Genomic DNA, 20,524 nt, shown 5'->3' with positions numbered 1-20,524 from the left:
TCGTTTGTTTTTTAATCCATTTTTTTTTTTTTTTTGCTATTTACAAAGAGTTATTTTGATGGCGCAAGACAACGGCTGTATTTATCGACAACGAAACATTAACAAAATTGAAACAGGACCAGAAGCAAAACTTATGCAACCATTTGCAAAAAAGAACAAAGATCTTCGATACTCTGATCATGGCGTCTCACTTGGTTCTCACATAGTATTCTCAAAGTTTCAATTTGATACTTTTCAGCAGCTGCTAACAGTCTTTCATCACCGACAGATACTCGCAACGATCCAGTGTACATAAAGTACAGAACCTCTTCGAAAATTGACGAGTTAATCTCTTCAACCACAATACGCTTTAAGCAAGGTTCTTTCACATTTTCTGAACACAATAATTCCCTAAAAACCGGAGAACGAGCTGCCATTAAGGCCTTGTGAACTCTAAAAATTCTTCCATCGACGCTAATTTCAGCGTCAGTTAAATAGGCACCGAATGCAGCAGACCAGAGATTATCGGCTAAGTGAGTATCTCTTGGCTGGTAAGAATAGTACCCTGCGCTCTCGGAAGACAACTCAATTAAAAATAAAATGGCAAAGGGAGGTTGGAGTAGAAAATTTTCAAGATCAGCTGAGAAAACAGCCATGGCAGGATTCAATCCTGCTACCTTCGGCCATCTATTGACCGCGAACCGTTTACTTTTCGGGTGCTTTCCATCACTTAAAGATTTTTCGGTGATTGAAATGGTTATATCCACCACTTCGAGTCCACCTTCGGGCCACTGCTTGCTGAATATAAACAAGGCATGATTTCCTTTACTTTCGTCCGAATGATCACCAGACCGGAAGCAAACGTGAAATGCTTCCTGCTGGTTAAAATTGACTGCTCTGACCAAGTAATTTTTAGGTAATTGGTTTATTTCCCAATTACACCGAATTTCGACCGTGTCCGGCTTGCTGCAAATTTTTGATCTATTTGAGAAAAAGTCAGAAGTAATTTTAGATATTTGTTAATAAGTAAAGTAAAAAAATGTGCCCTACTTAGGCTTAAGATCAAGATCTGTAGATGTTGGCAGGCCCGGTACGGCGGCAGGCCCGGTAGACATAAAGCACTCGGGGAAGTAACCTTCTTTCAATTTCGCAAGATCCTTCCGGCAGAGCTGTGTGAGCGTTTCCACTAAATATGTGTCGGCCAAGCTCAACAATTGATCTATGTTGGCTTTGAAGTTTGCCAACAACAGTCTTCCGGTGTAGAGGAAATACAGGAAGCACTTGAACGTGTCAGGATCCAAATCGTCGTTCAAACGGATTGTATCCACACGTCTAATGTCGCCTTCTAAACGAGTGCTCCGTGCACGAAGTACAAATTTGTGAGCGTTGAAAACATTTTCTCGGATGAAAAACTTAAAATCCGTCCAACAGCAAAACCGCATGGAATCCCACAGTTGATCAGTTAACAATCTGTCGTACTGCTGGTACTTGTAGGTGTCGGTTATGCCTTCGACAAAGATTTGGCAGGTAAAACCACTAACCTCGTCCAAACCTTGACAATACTCGAGAGTGAATAAATCTAGTTTGTTTGACTGTGTTTTACTGGTCTTTCTCTTCATCATAACGGGTTTCCCGTTGTTATACGTTAGTCGAACAAACGGGACTCGTAGGCCCAGATAATTAAAATTCATTATCATAAGAGAAACAACTGCAACATCTGCTATGTATCGCAGACCAAATTGGAATGTGCGTGGAAAGCGTTTGCAATTCATCATGCCAGAGAAAACTCCAACTCCTTGATGAACATTTTCAACTTGCCAGTGCAAGTTGAGCTCCAAGACCTTAAAAACAGCATTCAAATTTGTCTTGTCCTCTTCTACCTTAATTTTAGAGTTTCTAGAGCATTGGCTCATCTAATAACGAAAAATTATATTATAAACCAATGCCATAAACGATAATAATTAATCAATGGAAAATCGAGAAATACCTGGAGTAAACAATCCTTGGTGTCCATGTTGTCTGTCAGTGTCAACTAAACAAAGAGCTATTCTCAGCATCTGCTTAGCCTCTAGTTGAAATCTAAGGCCAAGTGTCTGTACAGAGTTAATAAAAATATAGACTAGTAAAAATTAATAATGATAACTAAAATAAACTAAAAATAAATAACCAACAGCACAGCGCCACCAAGGTGCTCCCTTGAATGAACTAATGAGATCCCGCCCTGTCGGAGGTCAGTACTCAGTACTCAGCACAATCCAACTGCACTAGCGATCGAGAGGCCGTAGACAGATTTCAGTACTGATCCTTTTTATAATACTAGGGCCCTCATCACTCCGTTTGGAATATACTTGCTTTCCGTGATAAGCATTCAATTCTGAATTGAAATCATGTATTTTAAGCGAAAGTTGATATTTAGTAAAAAATGGAAGAGTAGGAAGGGCCTTCCCACTTTTGTCAGAATCTGCGAAAAACGACATCTCATGGAATTCGACAAAAATCATACGGCATAATTCAAATTAAACGTTGATTTCGATTAAGCTGTTGTTTTTCTCGTTAAACCACCTGTTGAAAAAAACAAAGTGCTGCCCTTTTTAACACTTAGTTTTGGGGGTTTTCTGATTCCAAGTGTTTGCTACTCTGGTTCCGTTTCATCGAAAAATCGATTAATTGAGTAGAAAACTAATATTTTATTCGGAATTAGCTTCTCATTTTGGTTGTAATAGGTTAAGTTTTATCGAATTCCAAGTCAAAATTATAAGCCGATTTTTTATATAATAAGTCGGGCTTAATTAATCAAGTAAAACTAGTTATCTTATCAATAGATGGCTACACTGCTTAGTGGTTCACCTGCAGTAGAAATTCATGGTTCATCAGATATGGCCTAGTTGTTAGGGGTTCGAAATGTGTTCAGACAGGGGATATTAAATGTTCAGTGCGTTCTGTTTTAAGCATTCTTTTGGCTACTGGTTAGCACACTGAAATTTGCCATTTTTTCGTACCAACCTGAGGGACAATTTTTCACAACACACACGATTGTTTGAAAGTCGATTTTTCACTAGACGTCATTTGGATGTACAGTACAGTATATTTGCATGTTATTTCTTTCAGTTTTTATTTGCTGTTAGACAATGTTTTCATATCTTTAGGTGCAGTTTCTATCTTTAGCCCCCAGTCCTACAGTGTGCCAAAATAGACAGTTGAAAAAGTTTGCTCATTGTGCTAATCTGCACAATGCCAGATTCATGTAAGCAATCTTGAAATGACCAATCAATAGTAATTTTGGTTTATATTTGGCTTTCATATGCAAATCTATGATAAATATTTATACAACCTAATCTGTTATTGAACATAGGACTAAAAAAGTCTCTTATTGCAACGAAATATTTCGTTGCAATAGATTCTACCGGACTACACAGTATTAAAAGACTCTTCTCTTAAGGAAATTTGTAGATGTGGACTTTCTTTAGATATGACTCTAATCGTAAATATTTTCCTGCTTCTTGGAACAAGGAACATAGAAACATAGGATGTCTTGATGCCAAACAAGTGTCATTTGAAAGATTGTAAAAAGATTTTTAAAGTGTTTGAAAAATCTTTAATCATGTTAATAAAGTGACTTTTGGTATAATAATAATAATAAGGTAATAATAATATTGGTATAATAATATTCTTAAATTAGCAGGAAAAACCTAAAGCTGGAGGATCATACATTTTGTTTCTTGTTGTTTAAGTCAGAGAACAATGCGTGGCATCTGATTTCTAGCCCTGGAAACCCCAGGTGCCCTTCTGCTTCAACAAGGCTATAAAGCAATTATAATTTCAGGAGGTAAAGATTGAATCCAAAAACAAATCACAGACAATTTTTAGTTGGCTTTTCTGCTTAATGTATTGTTACCCTTAACTTTTGGAAACATGGAAATGTATACGTATGTTCAGGGTCAAGTTAATGAAAAGTTGAGCCAAAAATGAATTTTACATTACCTTTGAACAGTTCCCAATTTAGTTTACGCGATGGATGCCCCACTATACGACCCAGCAATTTTTACTTGTGGTCTCCCAAAACCGGTAATTTGTTACGCATGCAATTACTCAACAAGGAATTAGGTAACCAATTCTGTTTTATATCAAATTTTTATTATTAAAATTATTTCACAGTAGTATTTAACATGTCTGAAATAACAATTATGCCATAAAATAATAAGTGCGTTTTTTTTCTAATTTAATTTAATTAATTTTTGTGTGTGTTTTGTTCTGTTAAGGTGGAACGGTGGAGAGAAAAGATGTTCGCGAAGATGGGCAATTCGAGATTCAAGTAGAAACGGGAGTGCCAATTGTTTAAAGGCTTAGAGACTCGGGAAATGGTACCACTCCTTTGTCGTTGTTTCGGACTGTTCTGATGGACAGTGAAGACTCATCATAACGATTCCGAAATGGTTCGTCAATTGCGCCTACACGGCCATGTAGTAGAACCTCTTAAAGGTAATTGCATTAAGGTGTTACCTGAGTTTTGGCATTACAGTAAGATATTTACTCTTTTCGCAATTTTTCCCAACAGACTTCCATAAAGATGAAGTGAGAGCTTTAGGTCGCGAGCTGGGTCTGCCCGCAGAATTACTGGAACGTCATCCGTTTCCTGGTCTCGGTTTGTCAATTCGAATTATTTGAGCCGAAGAACCGTTCATGGATGCTGATTTCGGTGAAACGCAAGTGCTGATTCGTCTGATGGTCGATTATGCCTACATGGCAGCCAAGGAACATGCCTTGCTCAATCGGATTGAAATCGCGACGTCGGAACAAGAGCAACGTCGGAAGAAAAGCGTTTTCTTCTGGAAGAACTGTCCAGTCGAAGAAAGCTACTTCCACATCACCGTTGGTCGCTGCTTACGCGAAGATAAAATATTAACATTTTTACAAATTAAAGTGCATATCTGGGCTCCCTTCTTTTCTGTGGCCCCGTTTCCCCTTGACTTATGATAAGCCCGTAGGGGGTCATGCCCCTACTGTGATCAGCAGCAAAGGTTGTGAGTGCGCTGTCCGGAAAGGGGACGTGGGGGTCCTCAAGTTCTATGACATCATTGGAGGGCGAAGAGGCTACCCACAAATCCGAATTAACGGTTAATCGCTCACGTAAAAACTTGTCCGAAACCTTCCATCCTCTTCCGGCTTCTCTTAGCCACGCCCCGGGTAATCTCCCCGGGGACTCAGATGCAATTGAGGCAGTGCCTCGGCTTGTCTTGGTTGATGGCAAGCAGAGACACTGCCTTTAACTACTTGAACAATACAAATATTTAAAAATAATAATTTTTAGTTGTTACATTTCATGCATGTTATTCAATTTAAATTTTATTACAGATTGTAATTCTTGTTCCGTTTACTTTACACAGAAGAACTTGCTTCTTGGATTGGAAATTAGATACCACTTTATGTATGTCTTCATGGAGAATGAGTTACAGCTCCATGACAGTTCTACATCTGAATGGGATTCGAACCCAAGGTATACAGTATTCCAATCCAGTGCTCTTCCATTGAGCTATTAGACATATTTTGTTAAAATCTAAGTCTTCAACACATTAAGGTAACTGTGCAAAGTTGTACATAGGGGATCAAATATCTTTGGGGGGGATATAGGGGGGGTTGCCAGGAAGGTATCGCATCAGCCTGACAACTCCAAGATCCGTGGTTCGATTCCCGGGAAGTGCCTGGTGTCCTGGGCTTCCAATCTTCCCAGGTGTCTACCTTCCACGTCGCCAGTCGGGTCGGGAAACTTCCCCATTACGAAGTAATGGGACGGATATTTTGGCAATGTTTAATATAATATCCGATAACAAATTTTAATAAATTGATCATTTTGAATTGTTGGCGTAAATACTAGACACTTTACAACGGAGTTCAACCGATGACATAATGCACCTTTTTGGGATTTGAACCCTTAATCTTCGGTGTACCATGCCCATGCTCTACCACTGAGCCATAACTTATATTGATAAGTTGTCTATATTTTCGTGTTTATTGATTTCAACAAATTAGGACTTAGAATATTTTTGTAGCATGATTCAAGATAATTTCCTATTAACATGTCCACAATAAATCTATCATCGCAATAGAAATGCAATGAAATTACAACATTCATTTTCATTTACGTCCTAACCTTCACCCGGGATTTGAACCCGAGACCTTTGGATCCGTACACCAATGTTCTGCCACAAAGCCATGATCATTGAATGTGATCTATTCAGGTTAGCGTATAGTTTTACGAGCACATAAAAATTACCTTTACAATATTACCTTTTCCTTCCTTCTAATATTAGTGAAAAATTAAATATAACTCATGGCTCAACGGTTGAGCATCGGCAACGCACGCCGAAAGTTTGGGGATCGATACCCGAAAGAGTTAAATTAAAGTTAAGCCATTTAAACGGATGTGCTCCATAATGTATTAAAACCTTGCTGTTACGTTAGCTAACGGATCTTCATGGCATCTTTGGCTTCCATGTATATACGTCTCAAACTATCTTGATAAAAAAACTGAATCATTTCAAAAGGTGGAATTTATTACAGTCAAATCGTACAGGAAATTTAGATCTTACAAGAACTTCATAATCTTGTAAGACCAACAAGTTGTTTTGCAGGGCAGATATTACTCACTTGAAATCACCACACATATTCTGCCAGGCCTTCATCTCGTCCACGCAGCCTACGTTTGGCATTTTTTGCATGCATCCTCTAGGGAAAAAAAATTTGAATAATGTAGATGATATTTAAGAGATGTAAGTGTACCATTTACCTGTCACACATCCATACTGTTCAAGTGTTTGGAAAGAATCAGCTGTAAAAATGTTGTACAATTTTCACGCTGGCCAAACGCAGGTAATCATTTGGGATATATTAACAGAAGATCCTCCGGACCCGTTTTTAGGGACGATTAATAGGCTGTTTCTCCAAATCTCTCACGCCTACTCACGAATTCAAGAAAGATCTACTCATACTTCATCACATTAAGAGAGATATCAACAGGAACACACAATACGAACTCATCTGTTAAAAAATTCGATACTAATGATTCTTCTTCATTGTAACCAAGAAGGCAAGCACAGCTGACCTATGGTGAGAAGAAGAATACTTTCTTCATACTTGGTGTTAACCATTGTCTATAAAGTTATTTTCCATTCTTGTAGTTGTTTTTACCTAATATTATGAATGAATGATTAAAAGAAGAAGGCTAAATAATCTCTGTGAAAAAGCATTACCAGGTGTAACATTTCTTACGCTGATGGATAATTCTTGGGTTCATCACGTAGACACGTACTAGCTACAAGGCAAAGTTTTTACTAAGCCTGATTTGCAAAAACCAATCCTTTATCATGCAATAACATGTAAAATATACAAATTATTTAACCAGGGTCAATTTTAGATTGATCAATGTAACCAACTAGTACCTCTGGATTCCGAATGAAAATAAAAAAAGGTCGTTTGCAATAAAAAAAGGACTTTTTTGCTATTGCCCTTATTAGACTTTTCCGAAACCTTATGCGTTTCCGCAGTCTGCAACCATCATTCTGTACTGTCTTTTCAATAATTTAAATCTTATCGATTAAAATTTTAATTTCGGGATTGAGAGCCCTCAGCAAAAACAACAATGAACCTACATTTAACTGTATCACAAAATTTGAACAACTGTGATTCTTCCCTGACACCTTTGCAGTACAGAATGCCTGACAGGTGAATATATGCTATACTAACATTCCATAAATATCAATCATCTGCGTTACTTACATTACATTTTTTCTAGGGAATGAGTGTAAAAGATGCCAAATGTAAGACATTGACAAGACATGACAAAACACGTACACCATTCTGGTTACACAGATTTGAAACTTAAGGTTCCTCATGTTGGTTAGTTTAATAAGACTGTAATAACTATGCTGCAAACATTTTCAAGTCATGTTTGTCTTTTCTTCTTAATGACAGGGGGGAAGAAAAATGAATCGGGTGGACTTAAGGAACCTTAAGTTTTCTTACAGCTCATGCATCCATGTGTCCAGAATCCTACAGCTCTGGGGTCAGGAACACAGACTTTTTGTTTTGTTCTTCAAGTCACAAATGTGGAATCACATTAAGGAAAATTTGAGAGGAACACAAGGTGTAAAAATACTCAGAAAACAAAATTTTTTAGTTCTGCTGCTCCAACAATGGATTTTTTTATAAAAAAGTCTATTGCCCCTCAAAAGTTCAGGGGCAATAGGCGCGACCTAAGGTTTTAGAGCAGACGCTTTCGAAATCCAAAACTCCATCTGTTAGGAGAATTCCCAGGAAAAAGTTGGAGACAGACTTTTGATAGAATCCCTATTGGGGGACATGTTTGGTTTCGCTAGAGCAACAAAATGTTTTAACAGTCGAAGTCAAGTAGATCCTGCTGAGAACCCATTGTGTTTTGAAAAGTACTGCCACTCTCGCAGTAAAACTACTGAGATTTCTCACGATTCTTATAACATGGCCAATAGTCGTATGCCCAGCCAAAAGCAGGAACTGTCCTATATGTTCATCAAGTTTAACATGGTGCTTTCCAGAAAAATAACGTTTTATTTTTTTAAATTGAAGTGCATGCCTGGCTTTGGCATTCTTCCTTTCTATGAACCAGTTTTCGGTTGACAAATAAAAAGCCCGTGTTGGGTCATAGCGTTACCACAAAGCAGAGAAGGTTGGGATGCGCATTTCTTCAGAAACGTTCATCTTTAATCGGCCATGGGGCTTTCCTAGAATCCAAATTGATGTTTAAAATAGCTCTCGCGAAAATTTTTCCTTTACCGCATCACTCCTTTCATAGCCATTCACAGATAATCTGCTTGGTGGTATTCGACTGAATCAGCATCTCCCTTCGTCTTGATTGACTGCACATTGCGAAAGGTATTCTCCCTTCAGGTGATGTCCATGTAGCACAAAAAATGTGTATAATCCTAAATAAAATACGAATTAGGAAAAATGAAACAGAAACAAAACAACACAAAAAAAAAAAAAAAAAAAACCAAACGAATTCACCTCATACTTTGTCCACAACTCCGTATTCACGCATTGTATGCCCTTTTACTACACAAGTAAAGCTTCACTTAGCCATATATTTGATGTCTAATATAAAGACAAGTTTCAAAATATTTTGCCACCATACAGAGGGAACAGAGGTGAACGAGTCGCAGAAAATGCACAGACACATCATTGTACATGGATGCGTATTATTTATATAAATATATAATGCAACGAAATGCGCGACGAAGGTTTCGAGGGTCGAGGGACAGTATGAAAAGACAATAAGAAAGCAAACCAAGAGGAAGAAGAATTTTTTCTAATCTTGTCAATCGGAGATCGTTACAAAGTGCGAATTCATTTGAGCCTGAGATACATTTGATAATATTCAACTCAATCTATATTAGTCTTCGGTAACGAATTACCCTTGATCCCATCCCATTCATACACTATAGAAAACTCGTCAAAAAAAAAAAATCTGAATCTGTCAGTTGGATTCTTCCCAATCCGAAGAATAAATGGAATCGCGCAGAAAGGGAAAAGAAAAGTATAGGATCGTAAAAAACCGTGAATTTTTTCTTCTTAAAGAAAATTGTGCAGATTGTTGACTAGAAACGAACGAAAAGGAAAATAATAAACACGAAAGAGAACGAAAAACACACACGAACAGGGAGTATATATATATAAAGGGAGCAGTAGACGAATACTTAGCAGCGGTCTTGCACTCACTGGTGTTGCAACCCCATTTTTTGGCACTCGTCAACGTGTTGAACGAGAGACGGAAACCACCAAAGGGACCTCTCCCTCGGCAATTGGCAAACTTTCAAACAACGTCCACCATTTCTTGTTCCATACCATCCGGTGGTATTCTGAAACAAACGACGTCGCCGTTCGGACTGGTGGCGCTCGGCGTAGTGCACAACGGTGGAAGAGATGTCAAACTCACCGTGTCACCGATACCGCCACCAGCATAGCCGTTGAGTTGGAGTGGCAAGCTAAACGAAGTATGGAGCGTCGGTGGAGTCGACGGTGGCACCGGCAAGTGATGGTGAAGGGCCTCGACGCAGCGGTAAAGAAACATATAATCGTCCCGGGAAGGCCACACATTGGGTCGCTTACTATGATACAGCTTGGCATACATGTAGACATCGACGTGTTGGTCGCGTGATAGCTGCTGCATCAACGTCGTTAATGCACAGAGTGTAGCTGCCTCGGTACCACCGAAACGGTCCACTACAACAACAGGGCCGTTCTGATACTGCTGATGTGAATCAATCACTAGCTTTGGCAGCCGAAAAAGGGCAGCCAAGTCTGGGTTTGCAGCACCACGGTACGGCCAGCTGGGGCAGTAAAAAATCCGTACTCGCAGCTCATAGTCATCCTGTTGTTAATGGTAAGAACGATGGACATTGAAGGATATCTTTGCTTAAGGAACCCAATTTCTTTCAAGTATCGTTCATACCTGAAGCGATTGGGCAGCGACTTCAATCTGAGTGACATATTCGTCAGGATGTGCTGGATGGTTGCCAACTGCTGGCAACTGGATTTTATGTTCGTCAATGAACCGGACGCGAAAGTTTTCAAACTCCACGTCCACCTGTTTTAGCGGCCAAAACACTTGGTAATCATCATCCGTTGTGTCAGAAAGGACGACGACCGTCTGTGAATTATGGTCCCAGACCATTTGCCAGAAGTCACTGACAGTGGCTTCCAAGGGATGTTGAGTAACGATGAACTCTTTTAACTTTTGATACCCTGCATACGAAAAAAATTTAATGATAAGCATACTCGATATCGAAATAAAAAATACCCGAAGTAAAACCATACCTTGTAACCACGTCGCATTGATGTAATCGCTTCCTTCAACGCCTGGCTTGGGAGTGAGATAAACTCTGGCACTTTCCACGGACACGAGAGCTGCATTGCGGTTTTTGTGAACGTTGCAATTTTTGACGGCAGATGAAAGGTGGAAATCTTGGACAAGGAAATTTGTAACCAAATGGAATTGGTGATCGAGCAGCAACCACAAATCTTCCTGGCTGCCAATGGAATTCATAGTCATGGTTGTGGTGGTTGTGTCAAGCGTACTTGCGGTAGAATTGCTTCCAATAATCTTGTCTGACAAGAGCGAAGCCGGCAAGCCACTCTGACGATAGAAACAGGAAAAACGGGAAATGTAATACTTGTTTCGTTACAACCAAAAGCGGCAACACAATTAATTACCTGGAGTAACTGGAGGTAACGTGTCAACTGACTGCTGTGGACATTGGTATTTCCAGCTTGAATGGCCTCAAGTAGGGCATCATGGATAAATATATATTGCTCTTCGGTTTGTACGAGGAAGTTGCGTTGATTGCGGATGTGACACAGAAATCCGCGAATATTCAATTCATTTTTGCATTCAATTTGCTTAAGCATGGCATCCAGGACGATGTAAGTTCCTGGAAAAGAAAACGGAAAGTCGTTCAATTATTTGCTTCCTGGTTCTAAAAATTGAGGCATTGCGAAATGTGGACATACCAGTGCGGCCAACTCCTGCACTGCAGTGAACGATGATTGGCCCAGCTCCAATCGGATTAGCTGCCGCCGACTGGCGAACAAAGCTCAAAATAGGTAGCGGATGTTCTGGAGTGCCATGGTCGGGCCAATTGGTATAATGGAATTGGAGGACGATTCGCTCTGCGTTCTGAGATTTCTTCTTCTTCAACTAGAACGTGAAAGAGATCCGGCTGATATACGACTGTCTCCAGTTTAAATGCGAAATACAAAAATACCTTTAAATGCCTAATCGAAAAAGTTCTGATTGTGTAGGTGGCTCTGGCGTCTTCATTGACTAATTTGACTTGAATAACTCCGTGAGTTTCCACCCCTTCTTTGGGCCAGTACATATCACATTTTCTCTGTTTTTGAACGAGACGTAAATTTTAGATTTCTTCAGCTTAAAAACGGCGAAAAGCTTACCCGTCCGCGTTCCACTAGGTTGGTAATCATAACAATAACCGCTACCCTCTGTTCCCAAATCATTCTCCAAAAAGCGTCAAAAGTGGACGGTAATGGGCCTTGTGTTCCAATGTAACCTCTGCATTGCTGAAAGCCATCGATGTAATTAGCGTTGATGTAATCGGTCGATTTCTTTTGACCAGGCAAAGGCCTAAGTTGGACCCTGGAGTGATCATCTAGAAACAACGGAAGTTGTTTGTCAAATTTAGCACACACTTTCCAAAATGGAAAGAAACCGCAGCAAGCGTGAAGAACTCTACTTACACGCAACGATGTTCAAGTAGCGGTTTTTATTCTTGTTATCCTCGTTCATTGAATGCTCCGAATTGAGTTCTCCTTGAAAGGAGACACTTTGAATGGCTTCGTATTCTTTGGAAAAGCCAATGTCGCCATCGGCATGCAGTGTGGCGACATGTTGGGGGAAGAGTGGCACTGGAATGGGCCCTGGAACGTGAACGAACAAACCATTGTCAAAATCATTAGCATTCTTGGGAAGTATGCCACGCGTTCCAACGCACGCAATCGTTTGATGAAGCTTCCACATACCTTTCGCATTGACGCCGAATTCTTTGTTTTTACTTTCAGCAAAATCTGAATCATCATCGACAATTATGGTCATATTGTTGTGTGTTGGAGGTTCACCTCCATCCCACGCTGGTTGGTTAAGCGGGGGTGTCGTGGGTGGTCCGTCATCAAGGTAGTAGTAAGCAGCCTAGAATAAATTTTAAAAGAAAGACTGTAGTTGAAAAAGAAAAAAAACCTAATCCGGTTAACAAGCCTCTTTAATACCTGGAAATACTTCCGCCACAGAACGAATGCTAATATTACAAGAAGTAGTGCAAATGATGCACAAACCATGGCAGCAACCATGCCAGCACTTAATTCAATTTCTTGACTGTAAATTTCACTTCCGCTCTGAACGTGAGACAACGATAGCCGGTCACAGTCGAGCGCTACAAAGATCTTCCGAGATTCTGAGAATAGACCAGGATAGATTTTGGAGGGCGAAAACAGACTTCGAGTGGCACCTCGAATTTTAACTTCATACATCACGTTCGTCGTCAAATTCGGAAGGAACATCTGCAACGAAACAATGTTACATTTCAAGATAAGACGTGCTGCAATGCTTGCTTTTACCATGTGGTCAAGACGATCTGTCGTAGTTGCCACAGCCAATTCTTCAAAATCCCATGCATCCTCTCTTCTGCAAAAGTATTGAGCAAACATTATAGCATTTATGAGGTATTTAACAGCCTTGTAAGAGTATTACCTATAGTAAATGTAGTACAAATCAATAGATTTATTATAGATGGAGGGTCTATGCCACTGTAAAAACAGTGTGTCTGCATTGTGGCATGTCAGGTTGGCAATACGTGGAGCACTCGGACCACGAACATCAGTCTGAACAACAATTGGTTCGGATGGTTCACCTTCATGCTTCCAGGTAAATGCTTTCAACCAAAGCTTATATTCCATATAGGGTTCTAAAATAAGAAATAATTATCAGCTCAGTCTTTTCTTGGCCATAACTATTCTGGGTTAAAACTACCTAGGTCAGTCAGAACAAACTTCTGAAATTTCTCTCCATTGCGAACAGTCTGGACATCAGTGAAATTCTTTCTCATGAAATAAATTCGATAGCCCTTAATAAGACCATTTGGATTTTCAGGTTCAGACCAGCTGAGGGCAATTGTAGAATCATTGACATCACCAATTGATACATTCAGAGGCTTTCCAGGAACTAGAAACCATAAATGAAAAAGAAAGCAAGATTCATTAAATAACGTATTGGGAATACGAGGACACCCGAAAACGGACGGGAGTTCATGACCGATAAAGCCGTGATGCTAGAGGGTATATACACAAATCACTGGGGTTCTCAACAAGCTTACCCTCAACTTTAGTTTCTGATTCACCAAACACAAACACGTCGAGAAAAACAATTTGGCAGATGATGAGAGAGATCAAGAGCGTAAAACGCTTTTGACTCATCTTCTAAACTTACTAAAACAACTATTTTACCCCTGAAAATCTCTTTTGATTCTAGACAATAAAGACACAAAACGACAACTTCCTGCCTGCCAGGCAACTCTCCCAAAGCTGTCGTTTCGTGCAGCCATCTAGCGGCGCTTCTCCAACCGGTTTTCTTCCCGTCTGACCGATGATTGATTGATGATGACGGCACGCACGGTCTAATAAATTTTGAAAGCGGGAGGGACCACTAAGTAAAGTAGATTACCTCCTTCGTCGGTCATGACGATTACTGTCGAACTCGGACCCAGTCCTTCCGGATTGAAAACTTGAAGTGAAATCATGTACTGCGTGAATGTCTGCAAGCCTTGTATGGCGTGGCTCTAAATAAGGTGACAACCCAAAATCAGAAAAAAAAAAAAAAGGGAATTTAAAGTACATCCAAGTAAATTAAAAATCACTCAATGCATACTTCAATGCTAGGATCTCTAAGGAAGATCTCTTGAACCGACTCAGAGCTGGGGTCGTCGCGTTCTTTGTACGCCAACCGGTATCCAAGAAATTCTCCGTGAATGCTGGATTTCGGCGGCGGCTTCCAGTTGAGATAGATTGACGTTGAACTCGAATTATGTGCCGCCATCACTTGCGGCTTGCCATCGGGAACTATGTTTAAGCAAAGCACCCCACACACAAAAAAAGCAAGAAAAAAAAAAGAGAGAGAGAAATGAGAAAGAGAAAATAAAAGGCAAAACACGATTGATCATTTTCGTTAACAATCGTCCGGATATACGGGCCGAAAAAGAGCTCCAGTATGTGTACAACATGTACATTTTCACAGTAGCTGGAGCGTAAACATTCCTCGACGCGTTGTCAACAATATTGAAAACCCCAGTGAACAATAAATCACACCAAAGTCCTCTGAACGACGCAACCCCAAAAAAGCTCTTGGTGTAACGTCTTGTTAACAAGCCCCCCTCCCCCTCCCGCCTTAAAAAAAAAACCATCTCGAGACGCATTTCATTTGCCTTTCCAAGAAGTGCATCATTTCAGATCACAGAGTATACAAGTAATAAATTTCTTTTTAATATTGTTTTCGACCATCTTGCAAATGTCTCCATTTCTCACTGATTAATTCCATCTCCTTCGCCGAGTTCTCGTTCTTTTTTTTTTTTTTGATCTAACGAAATTACACGTCATCCCTAGAATTCAAATGTTGACATTCCATGTCGCGATTCGTTCAGGCCTACCAGCGGGCCTACCAGCGGCCTGATCCATCAACCATATTGGGAATGGCTAACATTATTACGAGGCAAACGACACAGCGTCTCCACGAGGCTTGTGCATTCGCTCCGCTCGCCGTCGACTCATTATTACATTCCTATTCGTTTTCAGAATTGGTTTAGTGTGTACTATATATACATACCTTCTCGTAGGGTGACCATGTAATACGATTCTCGGCTGGGAGTGCTCGGCCCGAGAGCGTTAATAGCGACAACACGGAAACTGTAGACGGTGTAAGGCAGCAATCCTATGACTTGCGAACTGGTCGCATTCGTCAACGTGACCAGCGCGTTCTGGACGTCCCATTCACCTTCTTCGCCCACCCTGTGCAAGGCATTTCAAAAAAAAAAAAAAAAGAAAATCACATTTTAACACACGTTTTCAAACGATTAGCACATCCGCTCGATACGGTCCAATAGAATCATTGAATTCCGCTCAAATTGACATGTTTTTCAACGCATGGCTGCCGTCGAGTGAAAATGACGGAACTATAAAAAGAAGAAAAGGACAAAAAGGAAAGGAGGAAAAAGGAAAATCCAGCAACCGTTCAAGTGAACAAATGAAGCCGTTATTCTCTTGTCGCTTTATTTCTTCTGGCTTTTCTTCGCTTGTGTATATAGAGTCTCAAAACGCTCAGAATATGTGCGGGAGAATGGGGGTTACCTTGTAACCAAAAAAAAAATAAAAAATAAAAAAATAAAAACTGAGTTTGAATAGAGATGGATCGAGCGGAACCTATAACGATTATAATCAAAACTGACAACCGTGTCTTAACAAATATTTTTCCCCGGCCTGATCTCTGTCTACTTTCATCTCTCAACAACAACAACAAAATCAAAAAGAAAACGAAAATTTTCATTTTTTTATATTCCTTCCTCCCTCATCCTCCGTTTTGATTTTCATCCTTCATCTCGACTTGATGTTGAAAACGTTTCAATCACTTTATGTGTACATGGTATTTAAATAAAATAAAAAGACGAGGGGAGGGGAAACGGTCATAAATTGCCGATTGACAAGATGTGCCGGCTGCTATTCGATAGTTCTAGAGATAATTCCAAAGAAGAATAAGAAAGAAAGAAAAAATAAATAAAGATTTAATTTTTCATTTTGCTTAGCGAATTAGTCGGTTCAAAATCATCCCACCTCCAATAAAAAGAAAGGACGTGTTATGTATGGCTAGCCGCAGGTGAATGTCTGCGCATGTTAACAGAGCATTGACGATTACAAGGTGCCACGGAATACCGAGTAATGCAACGGCGCGCATAAACGTTCAACACAAGAAAAAAAAAAAAACAAACAAAAATTATTACCTGGTATGGATGATGTAATGGCTGATGGGACTGCCGTGTGAACTGAGACTGGGCGCCCAGGAGAGGTTGACCGATCGAGACGTGAAGCCCATAATTAGCGGTCGACCCGGCGGATCAGGAACATCTGTTGTGTTATAAGACACATACTTGTAATTAGAACGTGTTCGGACCTACACACACACAAGATAAAGACACACACACACACGAGTCTAAGAAATCTGGCGGCCATCCCCCACTTTGAAGAAAACAACACGCCCAAAACATACAAATAATTAGGGGATTTGCCGCTTCGGTGGTACGAAAACAAGCGCTCGACTATCCGTCTTCATCACAGAAAGATGATGGTCGCTCCAACTCTTCACCGAAAAACAGGATAAAGCAGAAAAGAGAAGACTTAAAAAAATAAATAAAAGTTTCAATCCCGCAGATTGGCTCGTTCAAAAAAAAAAAAAAAAAAGAGACTAAACAGCAACTAAGGCTATTTGAAAGGCTCAGTCCAGCTCAGTCAGCAATGCATTTTCAAAATGAATGTATTAGAAAAGCTTTCTACTAAATTCGAGAGTTAAATTTTCTTTTTTTATCCTTACGAATAGCGTCACTGTTAAATCTAATAACGTACAGAGCTGACAATCTGCCGGTCATCCACTCTCTTGCTGAGGCCTTTTGCTCTTGATGTTAACACTGAACGATGGTCTCCTTATCGTGCACAAAAAAAGAACACGAGTAGAAAAAGGAGCATTGCTTATATACAAAAGAAGAAGGGGCTAACTTGTTGAAAAAGCACATTGAGTAATCGATGATTTGTGTTTGTCCGTGCGCACTGCTTGAAGAAACGCGTCCTGAGTAGATGACCCCGACCATTTGTCAGACTTTTTTCTTTTTTTCAGAGGACCCAATTCATCAGTGCAAAAGCATCGGGCAAACATGTATTTCTTATTCAATCGACAAAAGGGGCACGAGCAGGGTTGCCCTTTTCAATAATGGAAAATCCAATCTCAGAGTGAAATTTCGAGGTGATGTACACCTTTTCATCGAGCGATTGCATTTCTCCAAATGTATAGAGACCTCGGTCGTCAAGGTGACCCTTGTTCGACGACAGAACATCATCAACAACAAACATCCATCCATCAACATGGCCCTGATAGAGTCGTATGCCTCTAGAGCATTATTGATATACGAAGGCCTAAAAATCTGATGACATGCCATGATAATGATGGCAATGATGCCCATTGGACCCATCCATTTCTCCTGTCTGCATCTCCTCTCTACCTGACACATTTGTCAATTGCTTAGCGGACGCAAGTTTTATGGCTCAGCATCAGTCAAACCGCCCATCCCCCGCCACCTTTCCTCTCGAGTTTTGGCCCTTTGTCATCGTCTGCGTTGAGCAGAGCAACTTGCGTGCTGTACCGTGATTCACGACTCGAGGACGAACCTATCGATCCAACAGCATGGCAAAAGATGATGGCCATGCTGTTCGAAAAGAAGTGAGCCATCAAACAACAACAACGTTTTCTTACTTGAAGAAAATACAACCGATGATAAGAGAAATCAAACGCCCATCTTTCTTAGACGCTCAACAGGGCACTAACCCTCTGTGTAGCATCATCATCATCATAGGATTTTGTAAAGCAAAAAAATAGAGTAGCGTACACGTCATTTACTAAATTGGCTCTAGATTCTAATGGCCCAACAATCTCTTTGTGTTTTGTTTGTTTTTTTCATTGGCGTCGTTTACGTTCGATTACACAGACAGCGTAGCTGCTGCTGGCCGTTGCAGCTTACAATTTTGTTTTGTTTTTCCGCCCATAGAATTTCATTGGAGCGGGGAAAACAAACCAAAAGGGAGTAGGTGGGGGGGAGGAAATTCGAGAAGATATAAACATCAATAAAAAGTATGGCGTAACCCATCAGTTTTTTTTTTTACATCCAAGAGAGGAGAGGCTGTTAGCCTTTTTCTTTCTTTCTATATTACGTAGCATCATAATGACGGGCTTTACGGATCGCTCACTGCTCTACGTATATAATGGCGCCCAAGGGAGACGGATATGAAATAGATCTGTCCCGACTGAGCTACCCTATCACAGCGCAGCCCCAATTTACACGTGAAAAAAAGAAAATCCGATCAGATTAAATGCGGATTTAATCAGATTTAGTTTGATTTCTTCTTTTTTTTTGATAGAGGATTATCTCTGTAAGACTTCCTCTCACTTGAAGCGTCGTTACTTAATGGAAACAAAATTTTAACTTTTCTTTCATCCCCCTCCCAAAAAAAATGTTTTAAAGAAAAGAAAAAAAAAGGAAGTTGACGTGAAGTGAAATTATGAATAATGAAGGCAACCTGTTGTCCTTAGATTTTTTTTTTTTGTACCGACTTTCATTTGGACTGAACTTGTATATATAAATCCACGTCCGGCCTTGTAGAGAACAGTGTCGACGTGATGGATGAAGCGCTAATACCTCAACGCCAACACCGAGACAAACATGTCGCCACGCAGCGATTCTCTTCTGTTTCCTCTTAAGAGTTGCCTTTTCTTTTTTTAAAAAGAGACGCTTCTTTTCATCTTACCGCACTCGCAGCGGCCCCAATTCTATCCTCCCCCCCCCCCACACACACATACCCATCACGACAGTAAATAGCAACAGCAGTCAGTTGAATAGACGAGAAACGATGACGACTTGGCTGGGTCGGTGCATGTCTGTTTGATACTTATTGCTGTCAAAGACAGTGCCTCCTCCCTCTAGCGTTTGTCGCTTTTCTTCCGGCATCCCAGCGCCCCATGTTGAGCCAAGAAAGAAAAATAGAAATAAAAATATAAATCCCATTTTTAGTATATCGCGTCCTGTGTGTGTGTGTGCAGTTGACAGATCCACAAAAATATGTTTTCCCTTTTCATTCAAAATCGTCCCCTCCTGTTGATGTCATTTGCCTCCTCTCTTTTCGAAGGAGGAGGATTAATATTCCTGCTGGTTAGAAAGAAGAAAAAAAAAATGCATTGCAAACCAAAGCGGGTCGATCTTCGCCCTACCTCCTTAACCTCTAAACTCGACCGTGTCCCGTTTATAATACAAGAAAGAAAAAATCAAATGTATAGAGGGTGCGCACACACAGCCTACTTCCTGTTTGGCCTTTTTTTTTTTTTTTTGAATGCGTCGTGAATTATCAGCTTGTATCGTATGGAACGGAAGAAGAAGAAATAACAACGAGCGGGAATTTCATGGAAACTTGGCGTGTTATTCCAGCCCAACGTGTGAACATAACGACCTCGTAGTGGCTGATGGTACACCCCCCCATTTTGCTTTGAGCGTTTCCATTAAGGCAACACTAGATGGCAAAGATGATTTCGTTAGACTCTCTATACACGTAAAGCGCGTAATCATTTTTTTTTTTTTTTTTGAGGGGGGTTATTATTTCCCGGAACGGCCCAGCAGGTCATGAGAATCCAATGTTAGTCAACCTCATTTTTTTTTTTTTTTTTTTAATTTGGTTATACTGAATAACGATGTAGCGGTTTGTTGCTCGTTTTTGTTTCTCATTCCCTGCTGTTCTAAGAAAAGCAAAAAAATTTTTTCGCTGATTGTCTGATTGGACGTGTAACTGTGACTCGTGTTATATCGGGCAATGAGCTTCTCTCTCGTTTGTCTCTCGCCTCGTTTGGGGGCTATAATACATTCCCGCAGCTGATTATTATTAGCCATGCAGCAATACGCCGCGCGTTTGCCGCCGGAAAAAAAATAAATAAATAAGATAAATAATAAAAGGAAATCATATGATTATTTTTTTCTTATTAATTTCCTTTGTGTTATTTACGTGCTAGTCAAGCAGAAGAAAAAAGAAAAACATATTTTCTTTGTTGTTGTTCCTTTTTTCCTATTGTTACATTAGCCCACGGATGTGAAATGAGCACCATTAGGGAAATCCATCTACCTGCGCGAGCACGGCGTATAATTGAGCGTGACCGATA

At 40.1% G+C, this 20,524-nt stretch overlaps 2 protein-coding genes and 2 long non-coding RNA genes across 14 annotated transcripts in view; 1 reads left to right on the top strand and 3 right to left on the bottom strand.

Annotated features, from left to right (window-relative positions):
* Positions 1-53: 53 nt before the first annotated feature.
* Positions 54-2,309, bottom strand: LOC116929838. 2 transcript variants are annotated; one of them, XM_032937199.2, is made up of 4 exons: positions 2,151-2,309; positions 1,967-2,072; positions 1,030-1,892; positions 54-960 (listed from the first exon to the last, which is right to left on the bottom strand). In XM_032937199.2, the coding sequence occupies exons 2-4, from the start codon at positions 1,991-1,993 to the stop codon at positions 132-134; spliced, it is 1,719 nt and encodes a 572-aa protein (XP_032793090.2). In that variant the 5' UTR covers positions 1,994-2,072; positions 2,151-2,309; the 3' UTR covers positions 54-131. The 2 variants fall into 2 exon arrangements, with proteins under 2 accessions (XP_032793090.2, XP_032793091.2); XM_032937200.2 differs by having other exon boundaries at positions 2,147-2,274.
* A 508-nt stretch (positions 2,310-2,817) lies between these two features.
* Positions 2,818-5,010, top strand: LOC116928527. 10 transcript variants are annotated; one of them, XR_004397293.2, is made up of 7 exons: positions 2,819-3,051; positions 3,126-3,223; positions 3,332-3,542; positions 3,659-3,805; positions 3,971-4,083; positions 4,239-4,458; positions 4,535-5,010. It is a non-coding gene; the product is annotated as an uncharacterized LOC116928527 (long non-coding RNA). The 10 variants fall into 10 exon arrangements; XR_006650335.1 differs by having other exon boundaries at positions 2,818-3,051; positions 3,662-4,083; XR_004397288.2 differs by having other exon boundaries at positions 2,818-3,051; positions 3,659-4,083.
* A 1,499-nt stretch (positions 5,011-6,509) lies between these two features.
* On the bottom strand, positions 6,510-8,995 carry LOC116933592. Its single transcript, XR_006650984.1, has 4 exons — positions 7,416-8,995; positions 7,227-7,333; positions 6,764-7,164; positions 6,510-6,702 (listed from the first exon to the last, which is right to left on the bottom strand). It is a non-coding gene; the product is annotated as an uncharacterized LOC116933592 (long non-coding RNA).
* Positions 8,996-9,072: 77 nt separating this feature from the next.
* LOC116929363 (tyrosine-protein phosphatase 99A) overlaps positions 9,073-20,524 on the bottom strand; it is a 40,720-nt gene continuing 29,268 nt past the window's right edge. The window contains exons 4-20 of the mRNA XM_045178564.1: positions 16,560-16,683; positions 15,392-15,573; positions 14,441-14,631; positions 14,237-14,351; positions 13,547-13,738; positions 13,268-13,481; positions 13,135-13,201; positions 12,787-13,077; positions 12,544-12,709; positions 12,262-12,441; positions 11,959-12,173; positions 11,772-11,897; positions 11,518-11,704; positions 11,221-11,438; positions 10,825-11,143; positions 10,460-10,752; positions 9,073-10,378 (exon numbers count right to left, since the gene is read on the bottom strand). Of these exons, the coding sequence (XP_045034499.1) occupies positions 9,821-10,378; positions 10,460-10,752; positions 10,825-11,143; positions 11,221-11,438; positions 11,518-11,704; positions 11,772-11,897; positions 11,959-12,173; positions 12,262-12,441; positions 12,544-12,709; positions 12,787-13,077; positions 13,135-13,201; positions 13,268-13,481; positions 13,547-13,738; positions 14,237-14,351; positions 14,441-14,631; positions 15,392-15,573; positions 16,560-16,683 (3,638 nt within the window). The 3' untranslated portion in view covers positions 9,073-9,820. The remainder of the gene's footprint in view (positions 10,379-10,459; positions 10,753-10,824; positions 11,144-11,220; positions 11,439-11,517; positions 11,705-11,771; positions 11,898-11,958; positions 12,174-12,261; positions 12,442-12,543; positions 12,710-12,786; positions 13,078-13,134; positions 13,202-13,267; positions 13,482-13,546; positions 13,739-14,236; positions 14,352-14,440; positions 14,632-15,391; positions 15,574-16,559; positions 16,684-20,524) is intronic.

The sequence above is a fragment of the Daphnia magna genome, linkage group LG8 (genome assembly GCF_020631705.1).
Source record: "Daphnia magna isolate NIES linkage group LG8, ASM2063170v1.1, whole genome shotgun sequence".
NCBI lineage: Eukaryota > Metazoa > Arthropoda > Branchiopoda > Diplostraca > Daphniidae > Daphnia > Daphnia magna.
Note: the sequence above shows the minus strand (reverse complement) of the source record. Positions and strands in the feature narration are given on the sequence as shown.

Coding starts and splice junctions, on each gene's coding strand:
- LOC116929838 (XM_032937199.2), bottom strand. CDS start 1,993: ATGGACACCAAGGATTGTTTACTCCAG. Junction 1,893..1,966: donor CCAAGGATTGTTTACTCCAG/GTATTTCTCGAT, acceptor TTTCGTTATTAG/ATGAGCCAATGCTCTAGAAA. Junction 961..1,029: donor GATCTTGATCTTAAGCCTAA/GTAGGGCACATT, acceptor TTTCTCAAATAG/ATCAAAAATTTGCAGCAAGC.